This window comes from Lipotes vexillifer, unplaced genomic scaffold, assembly GCF_000442215.2.
Source record: "Lipotes vexillifer unplaced genomic scaffold, Lipotes_vexillifer_v1.1 scaffold236, whole genome shotgun sequence".
NCBI lineage: Eukaryota > Metazoa > Chordata > Mammalia > Artiodactyla > Lipotidae > Lipotes > Lipotes vexillifer.
Window position 1 is genome coordinate 2,535,665 of NW_006773295.1, and position 17,552 is coordinate 2,553,216.

At 49.7% G+C, this 17,552-nt stretch overlaps 1 protein-coding gene across 1 annotated transcript in view; it reads right to left on the reverse strand.

The window, feature by feature from the left end:
- The window catches only part of WSCD2 (WSC domain sialate O sulfotransferase 2), a 44,087-nt gene that overhangs the window by 13,856 nt on the left and 12,679 nt on the right, over positions 1–17,552 (reverse strand). The window contains exons 3-4 of the mRNA XM_007448245.1: positions 15,924–16,108; positions 2,550–2,671 (exon numbers count right to left, since the gene is read on the reverse strand). Coding sequence (XP_007448307.1) covers positions 2,550–2,671; positions 15,924–16,108 — 307 coding nt within the window. The remainder of the gene's footprint in view (positions 1–2,549; positions 2,672–15,923; positions 16,109–17,552) is intronic.

Genomic DNA, 17,552 nt, shown 5'->3' on the forward strand with positions numbered 1-17,552 from the left:
ATATATATATAATTTTTGGCTGTGTTGGGTCTTCGTTGCTGCGCACGGGCTTTCTCTATTCAAAGGAAACTACATATTACTCCCGAAAGTAGCACTGGTAGAGAAGTATCATTTCCATACACTTCCATACTGTAAACCCCAATACTACAGAAACAAAACCACGTGATTAAATTCTAACTAGGCACTCTGCCTGCCAAGAACTTGAGCCTGGGGTCGACTCTGTTTTTCCTGCAAAAGGGAGATTAGTTGAGGGGAGAGAGGTGTTAAAGATACTTTAGCACTGAAAAGCAGCTTTCTCCTGGAGGTCTTGAAAGAAAACTGAAAAAGAAAAGTTTTTCTTATGGCCATGCATTATACCAGAGTAAATCCTCTGTGTCTGACAGTAATATGAAGCCCATGCTTTGGGAAAAGCTGTCTGAATCCTTTCTTTTAAGCCAGAGGATGTTGATACCTACCTGTAGCCACAGTCTTTGCTGCGAGAGCTGCTCCTAATTGTTTTATTTGTTCTATGAAAGAGCTAAGTGGGAGCAGGCTGGACCTGAGATCTGGAGGGCAATGGACTGTCCTTTGTCCAATTTGCTTCTGCTCAGACCCATGAAGCTGAATTCTCCCTGGTAGCTGGTCCAGGAATAATCTGGTAACAAACCGAGGTCATGCCGCCGTGGCTGGTTCCGGTGAGATTTGCCATGGTAGGTAGGTTTGGTTTATTTCTCACAGGTGTTAAATATGAGCTACAGTACGTAGCCAAAGATCAGAGAGATGCTGATACGCAGGTGGGTGAAACTGGGCTGTGACTGATGGTATTTTCTAGCCGGTGACCCATGTTGAAGCCTCCTTTGACACCCTAAGTCTTTCAGACCCGCCACCACTTGACACAAGCAGCTCTGGACCCCTGTCCACTTAATCCCCTCAATTTTCCTCCTGTGTCGCCCTAAGGAGATTAGAAGGAACTAGAAGAGGGAGGTTTGCAGCGGGGCCTTCCTGTCGCCCCCCACCCCGCCCACGGAACCTACCCACACCTTTGCTTCCCTCCAGTCCTATGTGCAGTTGGACCCTCTTCCATACTGGTTTGCCCTGTGACCTCACTGTCTTGTGTTTGTCCTCCACCTCTGGCTGATCTGTAGGTTCCTCCAGAGCCCTCAGGACACAGGAATGTCCACCTGGAGGGGATGCCATGGGAGGGGGATTCCTGCCCGAGAGAGAAAGCTGGACAAAAAGATGGTCAAACCTTCTTCATTCTTATGAACATCACCCCTGACCTTCCAGGATGCCTCCTGGGAGCAGAGCAAGCACTCAGGAAATGCTTGGTGACTTGTAGTGGACTGGCTGCCCTTGAATGGTTCCTGGATGCCTCTCTGTGGGGTCTCTAGGGTAGCTCAGAAGTCAAGAGAATAGATTTGGTGTCAGTCCCAGTTCTGTCACTTGCTTGCGCTGTGAGCTTGGGCAAGTGACTTCATCTGTCCGAGCCTTGGTTTTGTCATCTGTGAAATGGGGATGAAAATTCCCAACACCTAGCTTTGCTGTGAGAGGTAAACTGTGTGACCCGTGGGGCAGAGGGCTGTATGGAGGAGGTGCTCGGTAAGTGGCAGTTTCTATGATGATCCTTTCAGTCTTCCTGAGACATGCTTTGTGAATTAGCAGCCTTGATGAAAGAAAAGCCAAGCAGGATGTGTCAGAGCAGGTGGGGGCATTCAGCAGTTGGGGCGCACACTGAGCACCCAGGAAGAGTCACAAAGTTAGCCCCCAGCAAATGCCAGCATCATGGAGGATAGATAAAGACCATATCTTGTTGACTTTGCACCCCCAGCACTGAGCACAGGGGCCTGGCACAAAGCAGGTTCTCATCAAATATTATCTGAGTGAATGAATGAAATGGGCAACCACCTTCTTGTGGTTGGGGAGGGGTGGTTCTCCTTTGGACCCTCGTGTAATTAGCTCACCTTGAGTGAAGGAGGGAGCTCCTCAGACATCACTGAATGCCAGCGATGAGCCTAGCTCTGTGCTGGGTATTGGGAGTGGTCACAAAATGTTTTAGGCCACAGTCTCTGCTCTTGTGGCGTTCCCTGTCTGGCTTGGGAGGAAGGATAAACAGTCACCCATCAAGGATCTCAGGCTGAGAAAGGATCAGCCAGTTGGATCATCCAGTCCAACTGATATCCAATGTCCAAAGTTCCGTATGCCACACCTGCGCTGTCTCTGCTTGCATACCTCCAGTGACAGGGAACTCACTCTGTCCCAAGGTGGGATTGTCCTTGCCTTTGCCTGGCAATCTTCTACTCATGCTTCTCGGCCCAGCTCACATGTGGCCCTCATTCCTGAGCAGTCCTCACTATTAGAACAAACACACTTCTTTGGAGGGAAAGAAATGGGCCCCATGTAACTCCTACCCTTTGGATCCACATGAAACGGTCACATTCCCCCCATGTCACAGATCACAGTAATGACCTCTCTCATCCCAGCTGGGCTGCTGCTCCTCCAGCCAAGCATCCCGTTCCTCCAGCTGCTCCACACCACCCTCCCCAGAGTTCTGTGCACAGAACCGGGCTCACCTTCTCTGTGCAAAGGTCCACACACTTGTCCACAGACATGTTGGGCATGGCAGCCGTCACGGGCAAGGCCAGGGAGAGGTTGTCGGGCCTGCGGAAGCAGCCTCGGAAGACTGCACTTCCATCTGGAGAGACAGAGGGAAAAGAACTAGTCAGATGTAGGCTGGGGGAACCACCTTCTAGGCAAGAGTCTTGCCCAAGGTCACGCAGTGAGCCACAGTGGAGACTCATGAGCTAGAAAATTCAAAGAATGTCCTCAACCCTGGCATCTCTGTCAACAACACAGGTCACTGAGATGTTCTTGCTGGGCCATATAATCTCCTTTGTCACCACTCCTATGTCTTGCTTTCTCATTCTTGGTGGTGGCAACTTTTCATTTAGGGAAATGATAGATGCCATGGAGGATTTTCGTGATCTCATCAGGAGAGGGTTGGGCATTTGAGGACGGAGGGAAGCAAAGGGTCCAGAGCTCTCCTGCCCCTCCTTCCAGCACTGGGGTGCCCCCTCTCCCTCCCATTGTCCTGGGCTTTAGGGGAAAAACCGGGGCCTCGGGAGTCTCTGCCCCACTCAGTGCTCTAAGGGACTGATTTGTTGGAGCGATTCCCCTTCAGATAACCTAATCTGGAAACATCCCAGCTACGCAACAGAAAATTCAGAAGACGTTGCTATCTCTTTAATAGAAGTCATCCTCAAAACAACACTCAGAGATGTTGTCTTCAGCTGCGTTTACTTGAAGCTGAACCTGAGACAATGCTTTATGGCTTCTCAGGAGAAGCAGGACAGGGCAGGGGAGGAGCTAAGTAAGCATGTGATCTTGGCTGGGTGCCACCTCTAGCCTGGAGGGTAAACTGTACCACAGAGTTGGTCCCACTTTAAGGAAAGGGGCCGACCTTGGCCCTATGTGCCCCCCTCCCCAACGTCTGTCATTTGGAAGGCTGCTGGGGCAAGGGGGCAGATGTGAGCCATTGGTGGCAAAGAGGATTTGGGTGGGTACCCTTTGCATCCATTACAGGTGTACACAAACACATCAATATGGATGCTCATTGCAGCATTTATTTAACTTAACAGGTGAAAGACTGGAAGCAACCTTGCTGTCCAACAATGAAGTGCTGGACAAATAAAGTAGGAAATGACAACACAATGGGATTCTATGCCCCGTCAAAAATAATGATGTTAAAGGTTACTTTAAAGAGATGAAGATGTGTTCAAGATAGAATGTTAAATAAAAACTGAGACCATGAAACTCCACATATTATAAAATATCAATTGTGTCCGCAAATTCTCTCTCAGTGTAAATCTCTGGAAGGACACAGACTAATACATTAACAACCATGGTTATCTCTTAATAGCAGGCGTGATGGATAAGTTTTGTGTCAACCTGGTGAGGCTATGGTGCCCAGTTGTTTGGTCAGACATTGGTCTAGGTGTTGCTGTGAAGGTTTTTTGAAGATAGGATTAATATCTACAGTTAGTTGACTTTAAGGAGACTTAAAAGAGACTTGCCACTAAAACGTAGGTGGGCCACATCCAATCAGTTGAAGGGATGCGGGGAAAAAACAAGGTTTCCCAGAGAAGAAGGAATTCAGCCTCTGGATGTCAGGCTTGCCAGCCTCTACAACTGCATGAGCCAATTCCTTAAATCAACCTCTTGATTTATATATTTGCATATATCTTACTGGTTGTGTTTCTTTGGAGAACTCTGATAGGATATAGGCAATTTTTATTTCCACATTTTTGTAAAACTCTTTTCTAACTTTTTCGACAGTGGATAGTTATTTTTTAATGTATTAAAGACAAATTTTAAAAATTATAAGTGGCCCCTGTCAAATTTATCTAAAGAGTCATGGTGCCCATTTTAAATTGAGTTCCACTGTTCTCAAATCTGAGCTGTATACACTTTTCAAGAAGCACAGCTTTCACATAAAATAAAGGACACTGTTGATGCAGTGAATCAAAATCAGGAGCACAAAAGTGGGTGCCATTTACTGAGCACCTACTATGTGTGATCCACTCTTCTGAGAATTTTGCGAATGCCATCTCATTCTACCTTCCTGGGAACTCTGCAGGGTCCATAGTAAACTCTCATTTTATGGATGAGAGACACAGGGCTTAGAGAGGGGAGGTTATGTGACAATACCAGGGACCCACTGTTAGCGAAAATGTGCTAAGGATTCTCTCAGAAAGACAATGCTAATCCTTGGGGAAAAGTGAAGCAAGCTACAAAAATCAACAACTCTGATACAACTCTGTCTTCCCCTGCACAGTCCTGGGTTGGGGAGGGTCTCAGATCCCTCAGGGTGGTGGGAGAGGGCTCCAGGAAGGAGCCTTCTTTTTTTTTAGCATAGACGTATATATCTATATTTAAGTGCAGAGAAAAGGATATGAAATTACTCCCCGGGCAGAAGGATGGTGGAGGAGCGGGGAGGGAGTCTAGGAATGAAAATTTTAAATCTCAGCTGTCAAAGGCACCCTAGTGATTACCTCCACCACCTGGCACCCTGTAGCCTGAAATTGCTCATCGTGGAGGCAAATCTAGCAAGCTGAGAAGACATCTGGAATTGGGTTAAATGACTGATTTCCGGAGCATGCTGCAGGCTCCCGCCACCCAGCACCATCTCCATTCCCCACCTCTCACTCCAGGCTGCTGAGAGAGGCTGGTGAGAAGTGATGGTGGTGGATGCTGTGGTCCAGGCCTCAGTTTCCCCACATGTAAAAGATAGGGAGGGGGTTAGACTATGCAGTCTCTTCTGTACAGGACAGCCCTCCATCCCCCAAATGAGGAACTGCCAGACCCCAAATGGCACTAGTGTCCCGTGGGGGAACACGGGACAGTCTCCCATCCCGTGGCCCAGGATGCACTGAGGGACGTGCCATTTCATCGGTCACCCTGAGGAAGAGTTAATGATGCTTAGAGAATGTGCCGTATGAGGTGAGGATGCGGAGGGGAGTCAGGCGTTTAAGCTAAAGATTTACAGCAATGAGATGAGAAGCCGGAAGCAGTGTGGACGAAACCTCACGTAACCAGAAAACTTAGTTAGCTGGACGCCAATCAGGTCCCAGGGCAGAGACGCTGGCCTTACTCTCAGAAATAAGGGGACTCGCCTTTTCTCTTTAGACTCCACCAGTGTTTATTGAGCCCGCACGGATGCCAGGCTCCAAGCTGGGTGCTTTGGATCCACTGAATCTTCGCAGCAGCCACGAGCAGTAGCTGCCACGGCTGGCTCAAGGAGGCACTCTGGCTTCCAGGGTCACAAAGCTGTCTAAGGACAGAGTGAGATCAAAGCCAAGTTGCTCAGTCTCCCAAGTTTATGCTTCTTCCAATAATAATAATGCTACTATGATGATTAGATGCTTATAGTCATATCATAATATCATTGTTATCGTCACAGCCACCATATATGGGTCACGTGCTATCAGCCAGGAACTAGGTTCAACTGCTCACACGTGCGGCCCCGTTGAACCCTTGCATCATTCTGGTGGTATAAGGATCCCCATTTTTACAGATGGAGAAACTCAAGCCTCAGAGGGCTGAAACCGCTTGACACAAGTCACCCAGCTTATAAGAGGCAGAGCTGAGACTGGAATCTAAGTCTGAGATGCTTCCATTCTTGACGATCTTATCGAATGCTCTCGCCGTACCAGGCACTGTGTAAGCACTTGATATACTTTATCCTCCTAATTCCTATAAAGAAAGTCTCACTCTCCCCATTATACAGAAGGGGAAACAGAGGCTCAGAGGGGTAAGTGGCTTGCCTAAGGTCACAGAGCTGACAACTAGCAGCATCTGGATTCTAACCTGGGAACAACTGAGCTCAGAGTCCTCACACTCTGGGCTGTCCCTCTTTAAGGAACCACCCCCAGGCCCTGTTTGAGCATCTTCAAAATACTGTGACATATATTCACTCCCCTTTGACCACTAATCATTCACAAAGGCTGTCACTCTGGGGTCTCTCGACTCTGGAGTCAGATTCTCTTTAAGCACCTAAAAATGCCTAGAACTTGACACTGAGTCTCCAGAACCATATTCAAGTTGTTAACCTGCCCCTTCCCCACCAGGACCCTGTTTGAGGGACCATCTTATAATCCTCCTGGGTCCCAGCTGGGGCAATGGTTTTGGAGTTGAGGCCAAGGGAGGCCCCTTCAGGACTGGTGTGGTCCTGGGTACACTGTAGGGGTGCAAAGCCCACCACCTTTTATCCTATAGGGTGGATCCTTCCTGGAGCCCTCTTCCACCACCCTGGGGGGTCTGAGACCCTCCCCAACCCAGGACTGTGCAGGGGAAGACAGAGTTGTATCAGAAGGCATTGGGGGTTTGGGGGTATGTGTGGGTGTGAGGGAACCAAAGGGGCAGGAGATGCAGACCATGAGGGTAGCTTGGGCCTGGTTGTAGTGAGGGTGTGTCTGGGAGGTGGGACACTTGTGCACAGGGCGTGACAGGGAGGCAGTGTGTGCATCTTGTGTGTGTGTGCGTGCACGTGTGTGTGTGACTGGGTTTGTGATGGTGTGAGTAGAGATCTACCTATTTGGGCGCGTGGATACTGAGCTCTGAGACTACAAATGTGCCCCCGTGGACCTGGTTCACCTGAGTGCATTTGGGTCTGTCCACGTGGGAGTCTAGGACCCTGTGTGAGCAGGTGTATGTCCACCTGCCTGCCTGGTCTCTTGACAGTGGGCACTGGGCTGTGGCTGTGTGCTTCGGGCTGTGACTGTATGGTTGTGCACTGGACCCCTACAGGATGAGTCTTATCAAGGGGAGGAGACATAATCTTGGATGCTCTCTCTGGGTTGCCTGGCAACCATGTACCAGAGAGAAGAGCTCCCCCTCTTCTACCAGAAGGCCTGGCTTAGCCTCAGCCAGGATCCCACTGGACTGGCCCAATGCCAGCAGGGTTGGGCATTTCCCAACAACCCCTGAACAGCCAGCACCCAGACTGGAACAAAAACTTTTGTCTCCTCAGTGCAAGGCCACTTCATGCTTGAGCCATACAAGAGAGCAGAACAGGAGGGGTGGGCCCCTCTGATGGAGTCCAGCCCAGACTGAGTCTCTCCCCAGGATGTCAAGACCACAGAGACCCTTACACCTGGAGCCCACAGACAGGTGCACTGTTGGTATCGGTCCAGCTCCTGCATATCACCGAACACCTTGCATATGGGTCTCTGTACAGGAGTGTGTGTGTCTGACCGTAGCATGTGAGAGCAGGAGTCCACCCATGGTAGTCTTTGGAATCACCTGCTATTAGGGGCTCACCCTTGGATCCTCTTGCAGACGTGACCTTGAGTAACTGAGGGCCCTGGGGTATCACTCAGGGCCCTGTGAGCCCACAGGCTCTTCATCTAGGCCTCTGGCCAAATGCTCTGCCCTCCTATCACCCCCAGCTGGATGCCTGTCTCTTGGGCCAGATCAGCACGCATCTCCAGATGGCCCCGAGGGCCCAACTCTGACCCAGGGGCTCCAGAAGAGGCCATCCGGCCTGGCACCACACCAGAAGGCCATGGTACTTCCCAGGACCATGGCACTTTTCTGGGCGAGCTGCCCTGGCCAAGGAGCCGAAGACCAGTGGCTCAGAGACACGAGTTCTAATCCTGACTTTGCTTCTCCGACCTGAAAGGTGGCGTCTTCACCTGTCAGACGGGCCGCTCTCCTCTGCACAGTGCACACAGGCAGCTCCACCCTTTTTCACTGACCTTGGCATGTTTCCTCTCCTTTTGGAGGCTCAGTATTCTCATCTCTAAAATGGAGGCATAAATACTGGGTGGATCATTCAGAGCCGGACATGAATGAGATTTGTCAGTACAGTGGAAGGGACAGGAAGAGGGCTGTGAATCTGTCTCCTTAGAGGAAGTAGAATTCCTACCCTGGCATCTCCCCAGATGATTTTCTCCTGCCTTTCCCCTGGATGACAGGAGGCCAGATTGCAAGTGTGGGAAGAGGAAGGAAGACTCTGTAAGCCCAGCTCTGCTGAGACAGGTCTCCCTTTGACATTTAAGCATCTGCTAATGAGTCCCTGACCCTCCCAGCTTAGAAAGCAGAGCTGAGCTGAATGCCCTGAATACCAAGTAAGGTGACGTTTTCAGAGGCCTTAAAGGGCCAGAGAGGGATCAGAAGCTGCTGCTGTGAGTCTCTCTTTGGTCAAGGTGTGCACTGGGGCGGTGGGCGGAGGGGACCCACTGTTCTAGGAGCAGTAAACCTGCTAGATGTAGGGTCTTCCTACAGTCTTGCCCATTCTGCTTTTGGAGGGAAACCACATGGATTCACAGAGAATTCTGTGATGTCTAACGGGAAGGTCGGACTCCTAGGGATCTGGGGAACACTTTGGAGGCCACCTCTCTCTGCAGGTTGCTCTCCATCGTAGCTTGGTGATTGGAACACTGAGAACATGCACGGTGACCAACACGTTGAATCCTCCTGCTACCCTCATTTCCTCCATCTGTAAAATGGGTTGGGTCACAGGTTCTCCACACCAGTGGTGAGAGGTTTTCTTTTCTCTTACGTCTGGAAACAAAAGAGAAGTGGCCAGCCAGGGTCCCTTGACCTTCCTAACACTCTTCCTGTGATACAAAGAATTTTGGACTTCCACAGCAGTAGGCAGATGCCTTCCTGTTTGCAAAAAAGCTCTCGTGCCCAGCAGGAAGGGCCTTGGTTTTGAATTCAGACAGACCTGGGTCAGCAACTTACTTAGCTGTGTGTCCTTGGACTGAGCCTCGGTTTCCTCATCTGTATATGGGGATGATTATCTCTACCCTGAGCAGGTGGGACAGAAGGCGATGCAGTGACATTCACAGTGCCTGAGACCTACCAGGATTCAGTCAATGTGTCTTCCTGTTCCTTCTTCATTGCTCGTTCATGATATGTGAAGGGTGGCTAGATCGCAGGTAGGAGACACTATCAGTGCCCCATTAATACACTCCTGGCACTCACCATCCCAGTACAGGCTGACAGTGACCTACTGTAAACACCTAGGGTATGTGAGGGACAGACTGCACTTGCCAGGGAGTTAATCTCCCTGGGAGCCACCCTCAGCCAATGATGGGTGAACGTTGGAGGATAAATACTGCAGCTTCCTGCTCCTCCAGCGGGACATCTCTGAAGCACGCTCTCCACCATCTCCCACAGCTCCCCAGTGGGATTAAGCCTCAGCTGTCCTCAGCAGTGACCTGCTTTGTAAAGGGCAAGTATTGGCTCCTTCCCTTCCCTTTCTCCCGTCTCCACTCCCCTGGAGGTGCATCCTGGGGTCATGATTCAAGTAAACCAGAGCTCACATCCTTGTCTCTGGGAGAACCCAACTTAGAATATCTTGGATCTTTGAGCATTCTTAATTCACAAGGGAAATCCTGCACAGAGTTCAGAGCCACTGCTCTTCACAGCCTGTAGCCTGTGAGAATGGCGCTCCCTGGAGTCGTGCAGTGCACAGTCCGCGGACAACAGCAGCAACCCTGAGTAGTGTCTTCCTAACGACCAACCCTTGCTGAAGAATAGCAACAAAGGTAATAATAACAGCTGTTTACTGTATGTCGTTAGTGCTAAGTATGTTACACATATCACACCTCAATTAATCCTCACAACAACTTAAGAGGTAGAGGATGCTATTATCCTGTTTTGCAGGTGGAGACTTCGAGACGTAACAAGATTTGGTCACTTTTCCAGCTCATACAGCTAGTGGGGAGCAGAGTAGGGATTTGACCCCGATCTTATTTGACATCACGTCCTAGGTTCCCACCTCTCTGCTATTCTGCAGGAGGCCTGCCGAATTCCAACATGGTTGGGCTCCAGAGACCCCATGCCAGCCACCTGAATTTCCCAGAAACCCTCTGAGGTTCCACAGTAGGGGTCCAAGGATCACAAAAGCCCATGCCCCACATTCTGATAATGTCAGCTCTTCATCGCCAGGCCAGCTGGGATGGTGCATGACCTCGGAAGCTTGGAGTTTCTACTAGCAAGAGGAGAGCAGAGCAACTGTTCATCAACTCCCTTTACTGGGGGCAGATGAAGAACATCCTGGAACCAGCTGCAAGTATCTCTGAAGTCCATCATCTCTTTGTTCTGGGGCTTCACAAAGATGAGGTAAATCCCACCAGGCATCAGCTTAAAGGCAGGTGTGGAAGAGTTCTCCTTGGTTTGAAAGAGGCCATCACCCCCCGGGTAATTAGGCCAAGCTCTACTGCATTAAAGACGCTGGTGAGGAGGAAAGGCAGTGAGCTGGGAGCTGTTAATGGCTACCTATAATCAGAGAGAGATTGAATTACACAAAGAGCCTAACTGTCCGAGGAGAATTCAAACCAGCTATTTTTAGGCATCACCAGAGGCTCCTGTGAGCTGTTGGAAATTCCAATAGCTTGAGCTGGGTGCTACTCAGAGTGAGATGAGGAGCTTTCATTTCAGGAAGGAGGGCGCATCACCACTACTTCCTAACAGGCACTGTGCTGTGCGCTTTTCTCAATTTTATCTCACTTGGTGGTCAGAGCAATCTTTCAAGGTTGGAATTGTCCCCATTTTACAGATGAGGCATTTGAGGCTCAGACAGAATGAGTGGCTTGACCAAAGCCAACACAGCAAGGAAGTGAAGGAGTTGGGATAGAAACAGTGTCTGCCTGATTTCAAAATCTACAATCACTGCTCCCATAGCCTTCCTGGATTATGGTTCATGGAGAAGAGCAAACCAATTCTCCCCCATCGTGATGCAGAAGGAGAAAAAATTTCCTAGCTAACATCTCCTTGGCCCTACACAGCGGAACACATGAAGACCCATATGAATTATAAAATTCAGGGGTCCCAGGCATATATCAAGGGCAAGGAGAGGCCTCCAGGCCCGGCAAAGAAGGAGCTAGACATAGCCCATCCATCCAATATGACTTTCCATGGTCATGTGAGGCTCCTCTCAGCAGAACTGGTTAAAGTGGAGTATCAGTGAACAAAAAGTACAAGCATTGCACAACATTTCCCTTCTAACCTTCAAAGACAAAAAGTTGCCAGGACTAACAGCAGTACACACGAGTCACTATGTACAGTGTGATCCACGAGTCAAGATCTATTTTTTCAGTGATAACATGAGCTTCATAATACTTTCACCAAGATAGAAAAGAAAAAACAAGAGGGAAAAGTGCCGAGTCCTGGGAGAGGCTGGTCTGCAGTCATGGGGGTTTTAGGCAGCACTAAAGGATTGTCAGCACCACGGACAGCCACCCAGGGGACCCACATACATAATGTATATTTTGTGTAATTCTAATGAACCTTGCAATGCAAATCTTGCAAGAATCTTTAAGGCAAATGAAATCTCTTGCAACACCCTATAAAGCCATAATACTCTCAAATCACCAGCAGGTCTCTGCCCCTGGGAGGAGAAGCTACACTTGCTGACACATTTAGCAAACTGCTGTGAAAAAATGTAATCCAACCAAGAAGGAAGTCCATTTCTCGGTTCTTTTCTAACAAGGGCAAAGAGTCCATGTGCCCGAGTGTCTGTGGCAAGAAAGAATAGCAGGATGCCTGCAGACATTTGCTCTGCCAAACTTTTAATGCTCTCACTACTGTAGGAGCATTCCGTCACCTCGGAAACACGCAGGCTGGCTCCCCACGCAAGGTGGACACCCCACCAGAGTGGTGCTTGGGCGATAATAAGCCTCCTTTGGTTCTTCACAATCATTAAGAGTTCTGTGCCACTGCTCAGGGAAACACAATTAGGACACGGTGTTAATACAAACTAATGACTCTACAAATGGAATCTGGTTTCCACCATACCTGTTTCCTGGAGTGTTTGCTCATTGCCCTCCCTAATGTAATACATGCTAGTGTCGTGTGCCAGTGGAAGGCCTCCCTTTCTGACTTATTTGTGTATAAATCAGATCTCAGGAATGGGAAGCCACTGAGTCAGAACAAAGGCACTGGATATTCTGTATTGTGTAGAGTCAGGACACAGGGCAGAAGGAGAGGTCAGGGGTCAAGAAAGAAAGGAGGTAAGTTAAATCCAAGGACATTCCCAAAAGAGAGGCAATGGGGTCCAAAATCCAATACAAGAGGTCAAGGTGTCTACAGCAGTATAGAGAGTTAGCACTCAAACTAGGAGTCAGAGACCTGGGTTCCAGACTATGCTCAGTCCTTAAGAAGCGCTGTGGCCTTGGAAAAATCATGCCTGCCCATCATCTCTAGAAATTACCTCTCAGCTTTCGCACACTCTATCCCCTCTGCTTAGATTTCTCCCCCACCCTTTGGCAATTTCTTGAGTCTGGATGGATATCCTCCTCTTTTACACCAGGCAAAATCCTATGCATCTTTCAAGGCCTTAATCAGTCAGCCCTCTTTTGTGGAGCCTCCCGCAGGGCTGTTCAATTTAGCCACTTGTGCTGTCTGGGCCTCAGTTTCTAAAGCCATAAAATGAAGCATCAGTGAGGAAGGTGCTTCCAACAGGTCATTCAAAACATCACCTTTGATGATCCTTTTGTTCATGGCTGAATACACGACTCTCCCTTTCACGTGGAAATCTTAGAATGAGATTCAGCTCAAATGTTGCTCCCGTGGCTCCTATATATACCCCCCATGCTCGAACAGATCCCACTCATCTTGGGTCTGTCTCTCCACTAGATGGTGGTCTCCTTGAGGGCAGGGACTGTGCTTTATTCCCCATTGTCCTCTCCATGCCTAATACACATGGGAGCAATCAAGTGTTTAATGAACAGTCCCCATGCTCTCTCCAAATACCATGTTGCCAACTGGGAGCCCACCAGGAGTCCCAATTTGACAAACCATCTGTCTCCTTATCCAAGCCACTTCCATTCTCATCTCAGCCACAGTAGTCTTGAGACTAGTAAGGCTTAGATTTCCTTCTGGAGTTTCCAGCTGAAGGTGCCCAAGCTTCCAACCTTGTACAGTGACGATTCAGAACAACTGGGGTGGACTTAGAGAATCCAGGACTCCCCTCTCAGTAGAAATGAATGGGTTCCCCGTCTTTGACATAAATACAAAGATTCCTTTCTCAGATGGAACAAAACACCACTGCAGAGGTGGGCAAGCTGAGGGGCACAGCAGCATTCCCATCAGCCTCAGGAGTTTCTCACCAGCCACCACCCAGACAGCCCTCCCACTGCTACCAGGGCAAAACACACCCAATTGTAACGGGATCTAGTGGTCTCGGTGTGTTGAGGTTTATATATTTCAGCTGACTGAAAAATCTTTGATGGTCCATGAGTGTTATTATACCAGGTGATCTCAATAGTGTGTGCGTGCGTGTATGTGTGTGTGTGTGTGTGTGTGTGTGTGTGTGTGTGTGTGTGAGAGAGAGAGAGAGAGAACACCACTGCAGAGGTGGGCAAGCTGAGGGGCACAGCAGCATTCCCATCAGCCTCAGGAGTTTCTCACCAGCCACCACCCAGACAGCCCTCCCACTGCTACCAGGGCAAAACACACCCAATTGTAACGGGATCTAGTGGTCTCGGTGTGTTGAGGTTTATATATTTCAGCTGACTGAAAAATCTTTGATGGTCCATGAGTGTTATTATACCAGGTGATCTCAATAGTGTGTGCGTGCGTGTATGTGTGTGTGTGTGTGTGTGTGTGTGTGTGTGTGTGTGAGAGAGAGAGAGAGAGAGAGAGAGAGAGAGAGAGAGAGGGGCAGAGACAGAGACAGAGACAGAAAGACAGGAGAATGTTCGTATTACCCAGCCAATCTGAACATTAACAAAAAGGAGGTCTAGCTGATAGTGGCTGATGACATACACAGCCCAATTCTTGTTATCTAGCTCAGCATCATCCACTAGAATGTTCTAGTGGCATCAGCTTTCCCTCTAAATACACACAACTTTAAGGCCATCTCTTCATATGGTCAACTTCACCATCAAAATAATGTAAACATTGGCATAAAGAAATCAGTATTGGGGATGATAAATCTGCTATCAAATTAAAACCTCATTACACTAATGGCCAAACCAGAGACTTGCTGTATGGACATTATCCAGCCTGGATTTCACACACCCTCCCCGCCCTCTGCCAGCCAGACCTGCAGAGCTGGATGAACTGAGGCAACGATGGGGAGGCAGATGGTGACTCTGTTTCTAGAAATCAGCCACTTTGTAAACTGGCGGCACGCAGGACCCCGTTGTAAAGCAAAGCTTGAACAGGGCTTCAGAAACATGGGGTTTGGAAAACAGAACACAGTGTCAAGCACACAAGCAATGAATTTTTATAAACAATGACATTCATACGGAAGAGGCCTTTCTCTGCATGCAGACAGGCATTAAGGTTCTGCCAAATCCACCTGGGTGGGCAGGCTGACATTCTGGGCGGAACTTGTCAGCTCCATGGAGGTCTAAGGCCTTATTATTCAAAGTGTGGTCCATGGACCAGCAACCTAGCATCACCTGGGAACTCCTTAGAAATGCAGAATCTCACCGGCTGAGTCAGAATCTGCATTTTAACAAGATCTCCCTAGGGTTCACTGGAGCATTCAAATTTGGGATTCTTAGTTCTGGATTCCTATTCCTACCTCAGGACTGCATCAGAAGAGTAACCAGGACAAACCTCAGCCCTCTGTCTTTCGTCAAGGCCATCAGCTCTTCATATAGGTCTGAAGGTCACCTTTGAGGTCACAAGACTGTGTGACCTTGGACAGGCTTACTTAAGTTCATCAAGCCTCGGTTTCCTCACTGTAAAATGGAGATAATTAACCATGGTAACTGCCTGAAAAGTCTGTAGGGAAGGGAAACAAAATCAGGCTTGCAGTGGGCTCAGCACGTGCCTGGCACACGGCAGATGCTTGATAAATAGACATTAACTGCTATTAAACACCCAGAGAGGGGACAATGGGACAATATCCACAGAAGATATTGTCACAGATATTGTCAAGAGCCACAGAGGCTCTTGTCCTCGGCTATTCATCCCCTTCCCTCCCTCAGTTTGGACACTGGAGAGTTTTTCCAACAAGACTGAAGCACTGGCAGGCGAGGGATAAATTCTCTCTACAGGAGCATTAAAGACATAAGCTCTGGAGTTGGTTTAAATCCTCTGCTGCTTGTGTGACATTGAGCCTCAGTCTCTTCATCTGTAAAATGGGAGTGGGTGAATAACAGTGCAATTTCAAGGGTCATCGTGAGGGTTAGATGTGTTCTCCCATAGAAGGCACTTGGAAAACGATGAAGTGTTTGCTGTTGTCATTGTCATTGTCACCATCGTTAGACACAATCTGCTTTCAGAAAATGAGGAAGGACAGGCCAGCTCAGGCTCTAGCTGTTTGTTAAGGAGGAAGAGGGGAGTGGCTGGAGGTGAGGCTGGGGCAGGATGGTGGCAGCCTTGGAGGGCAGCCAAGGGCTTAGGAGCGGTGGGAGCCGTGGAAGGTACAGGTGGGCGCTCAGGTGGGCGAGGGCAGACAGGGGAGGGGCTGACTCACGTACACCTGCGGGCTGACTCCTGGGCCAGCTGCAGCCGGTAGACGGAGAGGCGGTTGGCGCCACCGCACACGCTGCCTCGCTCGCCCTTGCAGTCCATGTCACACTCCGCCTCGCTCACGTTTGTCGCCTGGATCTTGTGGCCACAGTAGCACTCGGCGCCGAACTCCAGCCCAGCATACAGGTAACCCCTGGGGGAGGCTGCTGTCAGGCCAGGGTAACTGCCACCATGGAGACCCCAGGGACAGGGTGACTCACCTAGTGAGGAGACCTGGGGGACGGGAGGGCTCTGGGGACCAGGAGGTCCCAGGGGAAATGGAGAGACAGACGATGGAAGGGGGACAGGGGAGACCTCACGGGACAGGAGACAGAGGTTTCCAGGAGACAGGGAGACCCCAGAGGAATAAGGAGACTGGGGTGGGGGTCTCCCTATCTCCCTGGAAGAGGGGAAACAAGGAAGACTTTGGGCATCAGGGAGACCCAAGGAGATCTGAGGTACAGGGATACTCCAAGGGACAGGGGGATCTGGACTGAGAATAAGGAGACCCTGAGAGGGTCAGGGAGGCTAAGGGGTTAGAAAGTCTTGGAGGTGGGATGGGCAGGAAGCCAAGAAGAAATACAAGGAGGTCCCTGGGGGACAGGGAGACTCTGGAAGGGGACAAGACCCCAGGAAGCACCTGCTTTCATCCCTGCCTCATGTCTCACACCCCCATACACTTACCCACATAGACACACAACATCATATTCACACCCATCTACATATACCTTCAACACACAGGACACCTGACACCCCCCCCCTCTGGTCCTGTGGTCCCTCTGACCCACCCACTCTCTTGCTCTTCCCTGTCTAGAGCCACAAGCCAATCGTATCTGCAAAGTCCAGCCTCTTTATTCCAGGAAACATCCCCCAGGAACAATGCCTCTATGTCCCCTGAGAGGAGCTGGACCCAGGGGAGGGGGCGGGGACTCTCATATGTCTTTGGAAGGTGGCAAAACCAAGGTCATGTATCCAGCCAAGTAAAAAATTCCTTTCCTTAAAACAAGCAAAAAAATATCCAGGCACTGCAAGATTGTCAATTTTTTTCATAGCTCTGGAATCATTTCCTAAAAAGGACTTTTAGTAAGGACCTGTTCTGTAAACAGAGGAAAAGGGAAGTGCTTGCTCTGGCTCGCGGGGTAGGTATGAAGTTGTGGGGGAGAGGGGAGTAGGACGACCCCTGCTCAGCCCTCTTGCCCACTGTGGCCTCTGAGGCACTATCCAGAATCGTGAAAGCTCCTTGTGGGAGCAGCCTGCAAAATACCGGTCACGCAAGGCTGGACCTATGGGAGGTGTCAGCTCACGCCATCACTCGGGACTTCTGGGGGCTGGCTGGAGAGACAGACCCACCCAGACTCATGTCTCCAAACACCCCTACTACTCGGGCAGCGTGTGATCACACGGTCACCTGGGCAGACGCAGTAAGAGCAGCTTAAACTATCTGGGCATCTTGGAGCGGGGCCAGCCTCCTCCTTCCACCTGTCTGTCGCTGTCTCTCTCAAGCCTTGGTTCTCAGGTGCCCTTGGGGCCAGTCTCATACAAATGAACCCACTGATAGAAGGAACACTGGACAGCAGGAGTTTCTAAAATTTCCCAGC